The sequence below is a fragment of the Tympanuchus pallidicinctus genome, unplaced genomic scaffold, assembly GCF_026119805.1.
Source record: "Tympanuchus pallidicinctus isolate F22 unplaced genomic scaffold, pur_lepc_1.0 scaffold41, whole genome shotgun sequence".
In the NCBI taxonomy this organism is placed as follows: Eukaryota; Metazoa; Chordata; class Aves; order Galliformes; family Phasianidae; genus Tympanuchus; species Tympanuchus pallidicinctus.
The window spans coordinates 965348-982538 of NW_026294760.1; the positions used below are offsets into that span (position 1 = coordinate 965348).

At 45.2% G+C, this 17191-nt stretch overlaps 2 protein-coding genes across 12 annotated transcripts in view; both read right to left on the minus strand.

Moving 5' to 3' along the window:
* Positions 1 to 19: 19 nt before the first annotated feature.
* PLPP5 (phospholipid phosphatase 5) lies at positions 20 to 2659 on the minus strand. The gene is made up of 8 exons (XM_052701933.1): positions 2486 to 2659; positions 2303 to 2411; positions 1927 to 2017; positions 1605 to 1668; positions 1122 to 1246; positions 845 to 1015; positions 548 to 752; positions 20 to 440 (listed from the first exon to the last, which is right to left on the minus strand). The coding sequence occupies exons 1-7, from the start codon at positions 2653 to 2655 to the stop codon at positions 583 to 585; spliced, it is 900 nt and encodes a 299-aa protein (XP_052557893.1). The 5' UTR covers positions 2656 to 2659; the 3' UTR covers positions 20 to 440; positions 548 to 582.
* The window catches only part of NSD3 (nuclear receptor binding SET domain protein 3), a 36706-nt gene continuing 22159 nt past the window's right edge, over positions 2645 to 17191 (minus strand). For 7 of the 11 annotated variants that reach the window (XM_052701918.1, XM_052701912.1, XM_052701914.1 and 4 more), the window contains 11 exons: positions 16572 to 16742; positions 14382 to 14531; positions 11961 to 12117; positions 11189 to 11391; positions 10624 to 10736; positions 9908 to 10177; positions 9325 to 9441; positions 8959 to 9100; positions 8653 to 8759; positions 8173 to 8377; positions 2645 to 7695 (listed from right to left, as the gene is read on the minus strand). In XM_052701918.1, coding sequence (XP_052557878.1) covers positions 7454 to 7695; positions 8173 to 8377; positions 8653 to 8759; positions 8959 to 9100; positions 9325 to 9441; positions 9908 to 10177; positions 10624 to 10736; positions 11189 to 11391; positions 11961 to 12117; positions 14382 to 14531; positions 16572 to 16742 — 1877 coding nt within the window. In that variant the 3' untranslated portion in view covers positions 2645 to 7453. Of the gene's footprint in view, positions 7696 to 8172; positions 8378 to 8652; positions 8760 to 8958; positions 9101 to 9324; positions 9442 to 9907; positions 10178 to 10623; positions 10737 to 11188; positions 11392 to 11960; positions 12118 to 13515; positions 13591 to 14381; positions 14532 to 16571; positions 16743 to 17191 lie in introns of those variants that run through there. The other 4 variants (XM_052701919.1, XM_052701920.1, XM_052701921.1 and 1 more) reach the window with 4 other exon arrangements.

A 17191-nucleotide genomic window follows, 5' to 3' on the forward strand; every position in this document is an offset into this window, starting at 1 on the left:
CTTTTGGTACCACAGCTCATTAAAATTTAAACTCCTTTATTTGCCAAATTAAGAAGAAAAAAGAGCCAGCACAATAACACAGATAACAATCACGCTAGTTGCATCTTCTGTCTCACCCACTCCATCCACGTTAAAGGCTGCAGCCTTGCATTCATTACTCCAAATTAGTTCATCTCTGACTGATGAGATGCATTTGACCCCAGCACCACAACAGGTCCTGCCCTTCACTTCAACACACGCATCCCATGGGAAGGGATGGGGCAGCTCAGCTGCACTGAAGGGGACCTGACTGTGCTTTGCTGTGGACCGACCCAGGAACACCCACAGCCACGGTGCAGCACATCACATGTCTCCAGTTTTCAGTGTAGGACCTTCTGAAGCTGGGCTGTCCTGAAGTCTCACGTGCTGAAGCTCAGCTCGTTTCCCAAAGGAAGGGACACCTACAGAATTAATTGAAACGAAGCCACACACCCACTGAGCAGGACAGCTTACCACCTCAGACACGTCCTGTGGGCCACAACCAGCCTTCCCCTGCCCTGATACTCACAGTGCAGAAGTGCCAGCAGAATACAGTGACATCACTTAAACGTCCAGGTGAAAGCTGGAAGCTGCAGGCTTTTCTTGGTGCGCTGGCAGTTGTTTAGATATAGACAGAAAAGGTTTGTGGCACATGGAGTCCATCAGAGGAGGGTAGTACTGCCTGTAGCAGAGGTACGCCAGCACAAAGCCCATTGCCGAGCCAACCAGCACATCTGCAGGCAAGGCCAGGAAAAGTTACCTTCGTCCACCTTTGCAGCCCCAGAGCAGCAGGCTGCTCCAGCCTTGGGCACCACAGCTGACCCACCTTGCCAGTGGTGCTTGTAGTCACAGGTACGGGACACGGCGATGAGCGTGGCGATGAACAGGGGGAGGAGGAAAGCACAGAGCTGCAGCGCTGAGCCTCGCCGGCCAGGAGCAAAGCAGTGCAGCTTCCCAGCCAGGTAGAAGGCACAGAAGGAGAGGCCAGCAAAGGCGACTGGAAGGAAGGTCACAGAATGGTGTGTGTGTGACAGCAAAGCCACGCTGCCCTCTCCCCAGGCTCCTGCTCTCCACAAATTGCTGTCTGGGCACCCAGAACTTACACGAGGAATGCCCACTGGGAAAGCTTTTACGTCCCTCAGCCACCAGGCCGGGGTCACCAGTGCAGGTCAGCTCTGTGTTCGCTCGTCCGTCTGGGAAGCAGCGATAGAAGAAGTCTGGCCGTGGCCTGGGGCAGAGGAGCAGAGCAGAGCAGGTTGCTCCACACTCTGTGGGATGCTTGGAGCCTCAATATCCCCTCACCAGCCCGGGACACACCACTGCAACACACCACTGCACAGTCTTCCAGGGTGACATTTTGCCACCCCAACCACAGCATGCAGTCACCCCGACCCCGGTGCAGGCCTCCATGTGCTCATCTAAATGATGCCTGGAGAACGGCATTGCTCTAATACTACATCTTTAAAACTACAAAAAAACCTTTCGTTTCAGGCTGAGCACATCCAAATTCCAGCATCCAGCCCTTCCTCCTCCTCTCCTACCTCCAACACTGCACATCCCATCCCACACAGCCCGGAGCTCCTCACCTGCCCACCACGAGCTTCAGGCTGTTGGTGAAGACTCCGTTGAGGACAAGAGCAAGGCTGGCAGCTGGGAGAAAGCAGAGAGCTCCTATCAGCCCCACAAAGGCTGCCTGAGCTGCTGGTGCTCAGCTTGCAACGTTCTGTGCCTCACTGCTCACCAGGCACATCCCGTGCAGCACTGAGGTCCACGTGGACAAGTTGGAGCCGAATCGCTCAGCTTTAACACCCCAGCATAATGTCTGTGTCCTGGCAAGGACTCACCTGCGAGACCCCCCCGGGCTTCCCAACCCCCCCAGGCAGCCCTGCGGGGCCAGGAGCTGCTCACCCAGGCACGCCTCCCTCGTGTCCTCGTGGTCAGCCCCCAGGAACAGGCGGGCAAGGATGATGAGCAGCACCGGAGACAGGAACGCGATGAACTGCAGCGAAGGGAAAAAACGGCCCAGCGTTAGCAGAGCAACCAAAACAAGACGGTGAGAAGTTCTCCGGGGTATTCGTAAGCTCAGTTCAAACCCAAAGGGCGATTCTGGATGGTAAGGGCTAAAAGGACTACAAAAAATGGCTGTGCTGCTGCAAGAGCGCTGCGCTCGCAGTGACTTCAGACGAGAACTGCAGGCATCTGCACGGCTTTGTGCCCGTAGCTTTGCTTTCAAGCAACAGCTGACAAACGAAGGCAAACCGAACGCAGGAACCGCGGCACTTACGAACATCGGCGCCGTGGGAACGCGATCCGCTTCCACGTAGGGGTTGCGATAGAGCCACATCTCCTCGGGCTGCACCACGCGTTGGAAGGGCGGCAGCAGCTCCATCACCCTGCGGAGGGAAATGAGGGCTGCGGGCATCTGCGGGGCAGGGAGCGGAGCGGATCCCCGCAGCCCGGCACTCACCCGCAAACCGCCGCCAGCATCGCCCGCACCGCCGCCTCCGCCGCCAGCCCAGCCGCGCCCGCCCGCCGCATGGCGCCCACCGCGTGGCCCCGCCCCGGGTCAGAGTGCGGCGCCGCGAGTTCGAATCCCGGCCCCGGAAGAAAGGGGGGAGGCGGCCGGTGTTGGAACATTCAGAACGATTTATTGAAGTCAACCTCAAGCAAAAAGTTCAAATCGGTGGAATGTCATTTAAAAACCTTTCCAAATGAATCCTCACGGAAGCAAAAACACATCTGAATTCCAAAGTATTTGTAAAATAAAAAAGGCAACATCTCAGTAAATATAATGTACAAAAATTATATGTTCTACCATCACACACATTCAGTAAGAAGCTAAAATATTACAGGCAAGGCTAAGTACGCTAGAACCGGCTGACAATAAGCTACCTATGTACAGGGTAACCGAGCTTTACAGGCTTCACACTATGCAAGAGAACGTAGGCCGAACGACACAACCCCCAAAAATGGTATTTCTCAAAGCCTATGTGGCAAAACACCAACCATGGTACAGTAACACCCCAGAACAGCACCCGGAGCTCCGGGTCGGCTTCCCAGCTCTAGAGTGACTTCAGTGACTGCTGATGCATTGCAGGTAAAGACTGAAAGTGATTTCGTTAAAAGAACATCTCACAGAACCTACAAAGTTTGGTACGGAGGAACAAAGCGGACAGAAATGGCGACGCTGTGAAGGTCGGCGGTGAGGCCCAGGATCCCCGCAGGCAGTCATTGCCATTGCCTTCACTTTGTGAGAAAGGAGAAGTGGCACCAAATGGACACAGAGCAGCGATGCAGGGCTCCCATCCTCACCCTGGAGAAGGGACCAAGAGCTCACAGCCGGCACGGAGTCACGCACGCTGCGCGCCCTTTTGTTTTCACATTAATTACCTGTGCAAAGGAGATTAATTCCCATCCATTCCCATTAATCTCCTGTGCAAAGCTCAGATCTCCACTCAGTTCCCCCCTCCTCCAGCAGTGAAAGCCCCTCGCTGGAGCAGAAGGACCCGAATCCGCCGCTCAGCAACGCGATACGACAGGAAACAGCTTCTCTTTTCCTCCTTAGAACAAGGTTGTGAATACATCCAAAGGATAGGAGCGTATCAGAAGTGCAAACCATTTTGCTACACGAAGGTAAGGCGGGGGGGAAAGGGGGGAAAAGCTGAGACCAAACACAAAATGGCCATCGCCGCTCAGGCGGCACCGCAGAGTCCAGTGCCACAGGAGCAGAGGTGACAGCAGGGAGGTGAACACATCTTCGATGCCGTATACAAAACAAGGGATGTATAAATAAAATAATAATAATAATTAAAAAAAAAAAAAAAAGCTGTATAAGGAATGCAGAGCTTCAAGTACATTAAACCCTGAATTCAATGAGGCAGAGGTTTCATGTTAAAGTGACCACTTCGTACCAGCGCTGGACGTCCCCTCCCGCCCTCCTCCCCACCCACCCCATAGTTCTGTAAAGTCTCCATATATACAGATTCTATGCTCATTGTTAATTACATCTAGTAATTGTGTCTCTCGTTCTATCCTGAAACAAAGATAACAAGGTTTTAGAAGAAAGGCCAAAATTCTACATTCCAGCCCCATTGTAACTCTCTCAGACCATGGTGGTGACCAGAGAAGGGAATTTGCCCATACAAATCATCATCATGCCATCCTTCCTGAGCTGCAAATAATGCCTTTGATCCTTACAATCCATTGACAGGACAAGTCTGATGAATTCTGAAAGCTACAATAATTAATGCTTGTGTCACGTGTGCAGGAAACTGCAGTAATTGACCATTGCACCATTGGGTTGTGATCTGCAGAACGTCCACGCGTGCGTACAGCAGAGCACAGAGTCCAGTAAACACCAAAGTCCTGCTAACTTAGCAGAGCAGCTCAGATGCTGCACACTACAGAGAGATCCGGGGTCAGCTGTGCACCTGAAGCACAGCAACTCCCTCCAAAAAAATAAGACAAAAGTAAGGGAGAAGCAGGATTGCATCCCAGCTAAGGGACAGGAGGTTGCACAGCTCAATGGAGCAGCTCTGGGAATTTCCTCCAGGCCTTTGCTGCCCAGCACTGCTCCCCTCACTCCTGAGACCACACAGATGGAATCCAGCAGCTGATGCCACTTAATCACAACACAGATCTGTCACATCTCTTTCCCCCCCCCCTCGTACAAAGCAATTGCACTCTCTTTCTCCTCCATTGACCAAGATGTGGTTGAAAAGGTGTGTTTCAAAGCTCCGCATATGGCATACAGAACAAACTCAGCACAACTATCAAGCTATTCTGAATCCTTCCTCATATCACCCTTTAAGATTTTAGATTCACCTTCTCTCCAGTAGTGTGACATCCAGTTCTGATTTTTGTTCATGAGCTGCACAAGCTTACAAACCAATTTCCTGCTTTCCCTTTTGAGTCCAAGCCCAGCTGCTGGCTATCATTATTACTTTTTTTTTTGGTGGAAAAAAAGGAGCACCTGTAAGAAGTTTGAGAAAAAAAGTTAACCCGGAATCAAGTGGCATGGCACAGGAGTAGCAGCAGGCCCCAATTCACAGCATTTCAGAAGTTTTTAAAGCCTTTTGCAAACCTTCACATTCCGTGCTATGCAGCATAGCAGTACATCACAGCAACAGGTTGCACGTGGCAGTTGGTGCTCACCAGCTGTGTTCTGCTCACTGCCATCTCCAACAGCTGCGAAGGCTTCTGGCATCAGCACACCTCAGCACGGACACAGAGTGAGGTGCACTCACACTACAGCACATCTGTAATCATTGGAATGCTCTGACTTCCCAAGAGAAAAATCATTTCAACACTACCAAGACTAATAAATAAAAATAAAGTAAACACATCAAGCCTTACAGACACCGCAGCAACGGCTGCGTTTGGAATCGCTGAGGAGGTGAAACACCCCCAGTAAGAGCTTAAAAAGAGACATTTATCACACAAAACGCTCAGAAAAATAAAATTCTTTCCGTAAATATTTTCGTAAAAAACATTTCAAGCAAGATTAGTGTTTCAGACATTCACTGTAGCATGGACCACGAGAAGTGCTTTATATTCCCACCAGCTGAGCCCAGCAGCGCTGGCCCTGCTGCGCCCCCAAACACCCCCAGGCTGCAGGAAGGCTCAGAGGTGCACTGACAGATCAGCTGCTGGGCACCACGGCTGCTTTGAGGGACTGTAGTGTATTTTGTAACTTCACAAGTGCACAAGCTTTTGGTTTTTTTCCCCTCCCATCCATAAGTTTGAGAATGAGAAGGACAGCAGCCAGAAGCAGAAGCTCCACAATCCCACGTGTGTCTTCCTCGCCTGTTTTCTCAGGCTGAGAAGTCACCACGTTCCTGCAGGTTTATGTCAGCAGTTTCCCAGAGACAGGGTTCTTGAGAATTAATTCAAAGGCTCGATTTAGCCAGATGCCAGCAACACTTCAAATTAATTCCTTTTGTTCAGGGCTACCTCCAAGAGCCATTAGCAAAAAGCCAGCACCAGCACACAGCCAAAGCACGCTGACTGCAGCGCTTGGAGAGGTTGCAGGCTAGAGGAGGAGATTCAAAGACCAACTTCAGCCTGGAGAGACTAATCCCTCTAAGCTCCTTGCTTGAGGATTGCAGGATAGGTTTGCAGAACAAAATCTGGAGCAGGAGCCTACCTAAGCCAACTCAGGAGCCTCACTGAAGCAGCCTGCTCCCCTGCAGATTAACAAAGGAAATACAGAACACAAACACCCCACCAGGCTGAGGGTGGCTGCTGTGAATCCCATTACCTGGCACAGCAAACACTCTGTTATGGATGAAGTGCTGTAGGGGACTAACTTGCTTTTCTTAGCTCTGCTAACAGTGAACCTTATAAAGTCAGAAAATCTTTTTCACTAACAACATGAACGTTCAAATCAAAAGAAACATGAAGATGGGTTGGATTCCTTAAGCACTCGAATTTCCTCTGGAGCCAATGGGAGTCTGAGAAGAAAGCAATAAAGATCCACAATAACATAATTGCCATCAAACAAGTGCAGAACTTGGCAGGTGACAAATCCACACACAGAACAATCCTCCACCAAAAGCAGTCAGAGAAAGTTGCTCCCAGGGCAGCACGCTGACCTCAGTTCTGTGTGCTGCAGTGCGACCAAGGCCAGGAGCTCTCCTAACTAGGAAGGTTCTCCTAGTAAAGAAATGACCAGTGTGCAATTCAGCTCCTTCTGAATTTCCACCTGTCTGCAAACACCACCAATTACAGCTCTCCAAGCAAGCAACTACTTCCTTCCTTCTTAAGACATCAGCACTTGTGCTACAAGCACTCCCAAAGAGCCATACACATTATTTCTCACAGGAAAAGCTTTACAGCAATATTCACAAGTTAAACATGATATACAACCTGCCTTTAAAAATAAGTACGGAATGGAGGCATTTCAGTCACCTGGTCTGAAACCCACTTTTGTCTTCACGATACCTGAATGTTACACAGCGCAGGGAGGGTTTTGTTCCTGTTGTAAACTAGACGTAGGAGTTACGTTGGCTTTGCTGTTTTGTTGTTTGTTTTTAAAGACACGCTGACTGATCCAAACCAGATCTTCAACATCCTTGAAAAATTAAATAAATAAATATGTTGCTATGCTTTGTTTTCTACACTTGAACATCTTTAAACAGAGTATTCTTTTCACTGTCAGAAGGTCTACTGTTTGCTTTAGAAGGCCGAGACGTTTGTTTCCCAACAGAAAGAGCTGCTTGTAGCACATTCAAGGGTAAAAGACCAAACAATAAAAAAAACAAACACCACTGCCTGCTTCTGCTTGGTAAGTGGTCCCACTCCCAGTTCACACAAGACAGCGCCGATGATACAGACTGAATGTGGCATAGCAGTCTCTTCAAGTTCATCTCCTATTTGCCCCTCCTCTTCTTCCCTCCCTTGTTGTTTTTTTGTTTGTTTGTTTTTAAACAAAAATTCACTCCTTTGCTTCTTCTACGGGATTCTGAGGTTCCAATTTGCATTTTATCTTGTTCCAGTACTCGGGTGCCACGGGAGATTTGGGGTCATGTGTGGAGCAGCAGAGACGGCCGTCCAGTGCCGATGCCACCAGGGCTCCTTTCTCGTGATCCTTACAGAACGAATGAGGGCAGAACTCACAGAACGAAACTGCAGGATTGCTACAGATGTCACACTGATGCCACGGACATTCCCACTTTCCTGAAGATAGAAGGGGAAGGGAGAAGAGAGAGACAGGAGGCTGAGCTTCAATGAGAAACAAAGAACAACGCTGAAAACCAGAATTCGAGTTGCTCTTGGTGTTAAGACACTCTTTACTTCTTCCTCCAGCAAACAAGCTATTTTGAGGAAAGCTTCTATGCTTGCAACAGAAAGGCACATAACACATGATCTATCACATGATTTGTGGGTGGTGACCTTGGCATGTCAAGACGATGGCTGTACTTCAACTAAAAGAAAAGGAAAATTGATCCAAGGAACAGAAGCATCAAGTTAAATAACATTACAATGCTTCCTCTCTCCACAAGTTCCTGTTACAGGGCACACTGCCATCTGACAGACTTCTAAAGCCAGACAGCACTGCAAAACCAGCTATGCTTCATGTAAACAGATGCCACAATTCAGCTCCAACATTGCCTCACTGCAGGAAGGAAAAGCAAGTGACAGGAATGCTCTTACCAAAAGGTGGTTGAGTCAGGTTAAGGCATAGGAGGTGGTAAGCTTTGGGACAGTCCTTTTTATCACACATGACAAGTTCTCCCCCATCTCCACACTGGAAACAGTTGTCTTCGTGCATCTGCTTCTGTTCTGTCTTTATTTTCCTCTTCTTCTGCTTTAATTTTGCATTCTTCACCTTCTCTTCGTTTGCTGTTGCAAATGCTGTCTAGCAATTACCAAGATAACAGCAGTCACTTTATAAATCCCTCACATGAAAATAAATTTAATCACCTTTGGCTGTTATTTGCGTGAATGAAGCTCACACTAAATTTGCTCAAAAAAGCTTTTAAGCTACAGAAGTCAGGAGTGCACATCCACATGAATCTGAAGTAACCAATTAGTAAATTAACTTTAACTTGGAAATGGCTGTACTTCAGTTCATAACTAAAACCTCTAGAGACTTTCAAGGGAGGAAAACAGATCCAATTTTCACCCACATACCTTTGGACGCACTCCTAGGAAACCACTGCAGTTTTCTGCTCCACAGTGACACTCAGTCCTGCCATTCCCAAGGCAATCCAAGTTATAATTAAATGTTAGCTCCATTCCTAAAATGTAAAGAACAACAATTTGTCCACACTGACTCTGAGGAAAGCAGGTTTGCATCAGTAACATTTCTACCTCAACAAGAGACCAAGTTCTGATAGATGTCACTGCTTAAGCAGTTTCCACAAAGAAAACTGGGTAAAAGTTAGAAGCTTTGGATTTTAACAGCAGTGCATACACACAACAGAGCCATCCTCTTACCTGCAGGAATGTCACACAGAGCAAACAGCCCAACTCTGATGTCACCATTCACTGTCCATTTCTGTGTTTCACAGTTTGGATTACAACTATGGTTCATAAAGCGAGAATAATTCCCCTTTGGACCAGCATCTATGATCCGATCCTTGAAATGAAAAGGCAGAGAAACAGCACAGATTATGTTTGGTACTCACAACAAAAAGTCTCCTGCTGACAAGTAACTACATGCTAAGAAGGGGAAAAAAGATTCTAGTTCAAATTAGTAAGAACAGGGAAGTTTTCCAGAGTCACTCCTACAGAAAAGGGCTTATGAAACTGAAATAGTTCCAAGCATAAACAGCTTATACTGAATGAAATCATAGTATTCACCTTCGTAACTGTTAACATATAAAAATTGGTTACACTGTTTTCATGGGCACGTTTAATTCGCAGTCTGCACTCTTCTTCATCAATGAGCTCCCCAACGTATTCATTCACAAATTCACCCTGAAAAGTCAAAAAACAAACAAAAAAAACAAAATAAAACCACGTGTAAGGTGACTTATTGTGCCAAAACTCTACAACTTCATCATCTATCATTGGTGTTATTTACAGAAAGAAATCAGCATTCAGACTACTTCTCCAGACTGAGGTCTCCCTTTTGCCCAGCAGTCACTGAGAAAACACACAGGTTTTTTCCTCCTAGAAACAAGAGACAGCGACCTCATCCCCTCCACCCATGGAACCTGAATTCAGTCACCTGAAACTCGCTTTTGTTCTGGGAGTAAATATCAAGTTTATGACAACTCTGTCAGAACAGCTGAACGGGTTTCGCCATCAGTGCTGCACCCACACAAGTGCCTTTGAAACACTTAAAATACTTCACTTGGGAGCAGTGAAACTTTCGTCTGCATTTCAAGTTGCAGCGCTCTCACCTACTGTAAAAAAGGAGTTTTGTTCACTTTCATTCTACCTTTTTAATGTTCCTTTTTGTCCTGAGACCCCATCCACGTCGATCGGTTTTGATGATTTCAGCATCAGGGTAGAGCCTCTTGGTGAAGCACTGGTTCTGACACCTCTCTCCTGCTGGGCACACCTGGGGGTGGCACTCATACTGCAGCATCCTGTTCAGACACTCGGACTCCAGACCACAGGGGTTCTCATCAGATGGCTTGCAGTTACAGCGGGGGATTTCTGACAGATCAGCCACCTGAATCTGCACCTTCCCTATTACCTTGTTGGACTGCAGAACAGAGGGACAAAAAGAAGAAAAGCTGAGGACAATGAGCACAAAGATTCTCAACAACTTTTTCAAGTACAGGATTTCTTTACACTAAAATTAGGAACTTCATATGAAAAATATGGAGCCTGACATGTCCCAAACTGCTGGCAAGGATCAGATTCCACAGCTCTTAAGTAGGCTGAGTGGGCAAAAAGGTTGTAACAGCCAGCATGAAACTAAGAGGGATGAGAGCAGCTTGCAAGCAGCAAAGCTCTGCCTTAGGTCGAGCTGATCTTCAACTGTTAACTTGGACTGATACTCTGCTAAAAGAATGGTTTTTGGTACCATGAGAGAACAAAAGATTCTTGGAAAGAACAGCAAAATGATTCTTGTGCATCTCCTTAAGCTGAAATTGTTGCAAGCATGCAATTAGCTTACTCATAAACAGAAAAAAGCAGCCAACTCACTTTAATGTGTTTATACGGTGGAGGTTTCCTTGAATTTCTTTCTATTTCTAATGCTTCTTTGCTTTCTCTTTGTGCTTTCAGCTCCTGGAAACGCTTTGCTGCTTCTTCAAGTGCTGTTCAAGGGAAGGAGTTCAAAACAGGAAGCAATTAACACCAGCTGCTGTTAATCAAACATATACTTTCTCTTTAAGCTAAGAGCAGAAATGCATACACAAAAAAATCCAGAAAGTTAAAGATGAGTTATTGCAGTACATCATGGATCTAGCTTTATCAGATACTTTTCAGCAGAAACTGAGATACTGAACAATGATCCCATGCAGCTGAGCCCAAACACCACCTTCACATTGTCCAGACTGTGAAAGAAGTGAACCTGCCCACAACAATACACGATGAGCAGGCAGTTACAATAATTTTATCTGCAGTTAAGGGATCTACAATGTTTGCAGCTTTATGTGTGAACACAGAACACCAGTCACATAATACTCCCATGCAGGTTAAGTGGTGATGGAGACACAAACACGTGGAATTTTTGTCATAAACCACTGTAAACTTTGTTTGATTTTACCTTTCTTGAAGGTCTTGTTAATACTAGTTTGCCCCTCAGCAAAGCTTTTATCTCCTTCAACATAAGGGAAAACTCTGCCCTGGTGTACCCAATAGTAGTCATGTGAACCAAAGAAAAATACTGGGAAGTCCCCGATATCATGTTTGAGGCCCTGTATGTTGAGAGGCACAGACCTGGGATTGCAGATCTCTGCTGGCCACCACCTGGAAGCACAAAGAAAAGATGCATGTAAGTTCTGGCAACAGCAGCCTAAGCCTCCAAGCTTGCTTCGCTCTTACATCAAAAAATAAAAGCAGCCACTTCTTCCCCTTCAATTAAATTAACTCCTCCCTTACACAACCAAGGCTACTTTTGCCACACAAAACAGCAGAAGCCCTTTGCTATTAAAGCTCTTGCTCTAAATTTTGGAAAAGTCTTGTGAGAAGATGACGTAAGAATGGATTTTTAAGACCACCTACAAATGCTTTTGTTCTTGCAGGTGACAAAGAATAAACACAAGCTCAGACATCAGGGCTCTGTAAGGCAGTCCCTGGTTTTCTATATTGCTATTGCATTTTACAGAACCAATGCCAGTAAAATTCAGCATCCTTCAGTGCCTGGAAAAGCAGGAGAACTCAATTTGAAGAGAAACACTGATGCCTGAAATGAAATAAATTGATCATTATATTTCAAGTTCTTGCTTTCCAAGACTCAGCTACTTTGAGTCACCCTCCTGTGATCGTACAGGACATTCAAACAGAACAACAAGAGAAGAACAAAATGGTCAACATGCCTGTAATTTCCAAGCTTGACCCAAACAATCTGCTTGTAACGTAGCTTCTTGCCAGCTTTACAGTCATTGCAATTCCAACATCCTTCAGGCATGTCTATGTTGAGACACTCAGGGTGAAAGGAAGCTGGGCAGGATTCACAGCACAACAGTTTTCCACCTTTAAACAAAGAAACCCTGTCTGGTTTATAGAAGTAAGGATTTGCCTCCTCTTGTGCACAGCAATTGATATCAATTTTTAGTCATATATTCTCAACCTTTGCTTGCCTCACAGCGAAAATATGCCAAAAGAAAGGGATCAAGTCAAACTTACAATGCTGGATTAAAAAAAAAAAGCTGCAGTGCATTTCTGCACTTCTGCAATGTGCAAATTGTGGCTCTTAATTGCATCAGCCATCTACTACACAGCAAATGCTCTTTTCAAGGTGAGCAAAGTTGGCAATAGAAGCAATTCGAAGGAAGCACTAGAGATGGAAGCAGCGCCATCAACTTCAATGCCTTTGGTGATGGCCAAAACTTGAACGGTGACAAAAAACCCAATTCTAAGAAATACTTTTTCAATCAACATTGTTATGACTGAATCCCTTAGCAATCAGTTAGTGTGCAGTACGAAAACCCACTCCCACAGCCTATAGGTCGATCAATGCTTTTCTGTAGTAATGGCATCATAGAAAGAGCTCTCATTACCAATCTGTTTGTATCAGAAAAAGGAAAAACACAGTGTTTTGAGGAACATGAACTCAATTAGATAATGCAGTGGCACCACAGATGATGTTCTTATATCCCAAAGGTTCCTTCTGCGTGCAAAGGAGCTCTCAGTGCAGCGTGGCTGACCTGCACAAGTCTCCATTTCTTTGGACAAATGTTTAGGCAGATGCATTACACATGGAGAGCCACAGCACATCTCTAAGCCATCCTCAGCAACCAGAGCAGCTCACACAATGGGTCTCAGTAAAACACACGTATTGTAGTATTTTATATAAATATATATACAGACGTATTACACATGTGTATATATATATGCATTTAAGGAGCAGGAAGAAAATCAAATGTTTGTGTCCCAGGGACCAAAAATCTGGGAGATACTTCAGATCTTTTGAAGGAATTTTTCAGTCACAGTATGGAAAAAGAAGCACCAGAACACGTACCAGAAAATCTTGTCCACCTATAGACTTTCCAAATTGTCATTACATTAATTGATTGTTGAATGTTGCAATAAGCATTCCTTAAACAAATGAATCACACGACCAATACTGTATTTCCTCTGCTACAGCCAGCAAATTCCAACCATGTGGGTTTTCCCAGACTTTCCCCAAAGTCAAACTTCAACTTCTCAAGTAATTTTTGCAAATAGGATCTCAGAGGAAATACAGCCCCAGTGTAAATCACCACAGCATTATCCAACACGGTAAAATGCCAGGAGATGCAAAAAAATCAAGCAAAATCAAACAAATCTTTCAATGCTAAGCAAGAAAATAAATTGCTCTCAGGATGCATTAGTAAGGTATTGCTCAAGCTAAGCAGAGGGCTCAAAATAATTTTTGTTTTCAGGACTTACAGAAACTACTGAAAGCCATCAGTCTAGCAACACTGATAATAACCTAACTTTAGAATGGTTAATTGGGCACCATTTCTGTGGGGAATAAAATATAACATCTGAGTATTTCATAGAGACAACGTGCATCTCCCCATACGGTGTTCTGAGACACTCCATCACTGCACCCACGCCAGCATGAAACGAGCTCTGTCTCCTGGCAATAAACCCTGCAGTTTTCTCCACAGGACAAAACCCCTCTGTTGGAGGTGCAGCCCCTCCTGCCACTCCTGCCCAGCACAGCAGCAGTGCCAGGAGCAGCAGCAGGAGAAGAACAGCCTGAGGACTGCAATACACACAGACACAGCACGACCTCACCACCTTCCCTCTGCATCTCCTCTGGAATGGCAACAGCACCCAGCGATGTTCCACCTGAAAAATCCTCCATTCCCTTGGGCTTGGCTTAGCCTACCTACAAGATCTGACAGATTTCCCCTCTTCTTCTGTACATAAAACCAATTTAAGAAGCTGTTGTTCTGTACACCATCGAGGTAAGCACTGAACTGCAATGGTACCAAGCTCTGTTTGCCTCTTCTTCCTACAGCTGCGTGAACAGCTTCCTGACAGTGGAGTAATCTAGGCCAGATACAAAATGATTTAGCCTCTTCCAAAGAGAATTTAGTGACAGCAATTATTTTAAGCCCTTTAATAATAATAATAAAAAAAAAAATTGCCAACGACATGAACACGTCACAATAATCAATGAGTGAAATTTACTGAAAAGCAGTAAGTGATGCTCGACAAGCAGACATATCTTGTTTGATTTAAAGATAGAGAAATAATAGAAAAAGCAAAAGTAAATTAAAAGAGAAAGAAACTATTTTGGTTACCTTTCTCACATTTCTTTTTGGAAGCTGACGAAGGAGGAGGAATCATAGGTAATTTCATCAACTCAGCACGATTTGATTCATTCAGTAGGTAGTGGGATTTATAGGCATATGAACTGAACAGGGGGTCTGAATGATCCTGCACTACCAGCCCTATACGAAACAAACAGAAAGAGATGAGTTGCAATGAAACTACCCATGATTCCGTAAAGGAGAAAATAAAATAAAGCAAATGAAACACCTATAATGCATAAACGAGTGAATGGAAAAAAGATAAAATGATAGATAAAGATAAAAGAAAAGTCTGGCAAAGTTTCTTCACTAAGAAGGAGGTCACAGGTCAGAGAGACTAAATTCAGTTGTAACTGGAAAAGCCTACAGCGGATAAGCTTCTCCTAACTGGAACTTCAATGGTGCTTTTACATTTGTGCATCTACAGGAAAGCACAAGAGAAGTGTCAACCCAGTGCCATCCTGTGCAAACCACCCTCCCAAATGAGCAAAAGCAAGCTCATGTGAAGAGCTGGGTGATGGCAGCCATTGCTTCTAAGGCAATACCAGCAGCTGGGGCTACAGACTGGAAGAACACAAATCCTCCACGCGGCCCCACAGCTGCAGAATTCACCATCCCACATCCTAGAAAGCCAAGATCTTACCTATGGAAGCATTCTGCCTTTATCATTGGTTTAGAATTTAAAAAGTAACAGGAGGGCTCAGTGATTCTGCAAGCAGCAGAGGAGAAAGAATGGATGGAAATTCTGCCCTACACCCATTGCATTTAGGTAAGAATTGCACTAACAGCCTCCCCACAGCTGCCAAATCAGACCTTTTGGAGTAGCATCCTGTTCTGCTAAATGCCTTTGTTTCAAATGATGCCTGCATGCTTTTTTTCTGTCTTTCTCCACCAAGAAGAGTTTTCCCACACTGCTCCAAGTCAGGCAGCGCAGGTCAGAAAGCCAGAGGTACAGGTGAGAAGCATTCAACCAATAATTCTGGGAAGTGTTACAGCTGAGATCCAAAGAAGCATGGAGGATGAGCCACCAAGACAGCCACCAACTCATTGCCCTGAGAGAGGGGCATGGAGCAGAGTGCTGAAAAGAAGGGTTGGAATTGTGGTACCTAAAAAACTGGTGAGAGCAGAATGGTGCCTGCCTGCCTGCAAAGCACGTCCTCAGAACAGCTCCTGAAGCAAGGATGATCTACACACATGCAGTTACATGAACTATGAAGTGCTTTAATGAAGGATATTTCAGGCAGGTGAATAAGAAGACTTCAATGTTTTCTTTAAGTACCTCATGATGATTAAGTTTTAATGATGCTTTTTCCCACCTCGCTCCTGTTTTGCATTTAAACACAGAGTATCTCCTTCTAACATCAACTAAAACCAATTAAGTAACTCTTCTCACACAGATGCCTAAGTATTTCTAGCTTGTTCAGCTCTCCATTTCCTTCTGAGCAGTTCTTCTCTCACAGATGCTGTCCTTACCTTGTGTCCCTATGCTGACCACATGACTGACAGAACTCAATCCAACCCATCCAGTGAGTTTGCTCTTGTAGCCTCACACAGTCTTTCACCAGAGAAAACAATGTTTTTGCATTACTTGAGTAACTGGTGTGCTGTAACTTATCTGCTTGCTGTTTGGAACGACTCAAGCGACTGGAGAACCAGAAAAGTAAAAGAAAAAAAAAAATGGAAAGAAAAAAAAAGAAAAAAAAATGGACACATGGAAAATCCTAGCATGGAACTTGTTTACATGGCATTGGAAATGCTTTCTTTTCAAAGTTCTCAAACACGATGGTAGTTTGAATTTAAAATGATTCTTTTTCTAGCTCATGAGTAAATCCTCACTCCCAGCCTTAAACACTTGTTTCTATTTGTGAGTGGTGAAAGAATCCCCCTTCTGCTTAACAGACAGTGAATAATAAGTGTTCATTCTCTGCTTGCAATGACTAGAACTGGGGGCTCAGCATCTATTCTTTTCTACTGGCAACAGAAGCATGCCTTCTGAGTGAGGGACCAAAATAGCATGTAGAAGCTTAACATGAACTGCTGACTACACCAAAAATCACAGAAAGCATTAAAACCCCTCACAGCCCTAAGAGATGTTTCTTTCACATCACTTTTATCATTAAACTGCACAAGTGACAACAGAAGAACTATAAAACAGAGGGAGGAAAAAACAGTCGTGCTCACCTCTTGCACAAACGAAACAAAAGCCTACATTTACAGCTGATGAGGAGTGATTCCTTTTGGAATGGTTACTACAGATGAGAATGTGGGATGACACAAATAAGCTTCCTGCAGCAATACAGCCATCTCCTGAGTGATAGGCAATGGGACATCTGAAACATCTCACCATGCGACCTGTTTAATATAAATGCAAAAACAAAATGCACCATGTCACCCTGGAGTCAAGATTTGGTACAAGGCAGCACAGACAGAGGCAGGACTGACTTTTATTCCACGCGTTGTGCTAGATTACAGACATTTACATCTTGGAAAAAGTTTCACAAAAGTTAGCTTTCACTTCAGAACCCTGTTGGGAAAAAGAAACACATGGTTTAAACATTCTAGAGTTCGCTTTTTTGCTTAATTATTTTAGTTCATTTCTAAAAGGATTCTTTTTTCCCCTGAATTGTTCTAGCAGTCGCTCCCAACTGTCTTTAGGAAAAAGCAAACTCCTCAGCCTCGTGCCACCAACCCTCAGCTTACACTAAACTCAGCAACAGAAGCCAACGTCAGCATTGCAGATCCAGGCTTGCTCACACCAATGGTCTCAGGCTGCCAGCTTGCTTTCCCACCCACAACAGATT

Coding starts and splice junctions, on each gene's coding strand:
- PLPP5 (XM_052701933.1), bottom strand. CDS start 2,655: ATGTTCCAACACCGGCCGCCTCCCCCCTTTCTTCCGGGGCCGGGATTC. Junction 2,412..2,485: donor ATGCTGGCGGCGGTTTGCGG/GTGAGTGCCGGG, acceptor TTCCCTCCGCAG/GGTGATGGAGCTGCTGCCGC. Junction 2,018..2,302: donor TTCCCACGGCGCCGATGTTC/GTAAGTGCCGCG, acceptor CCTTCGCTGCAG/TTCATCGCGTTCCTGTCTCC.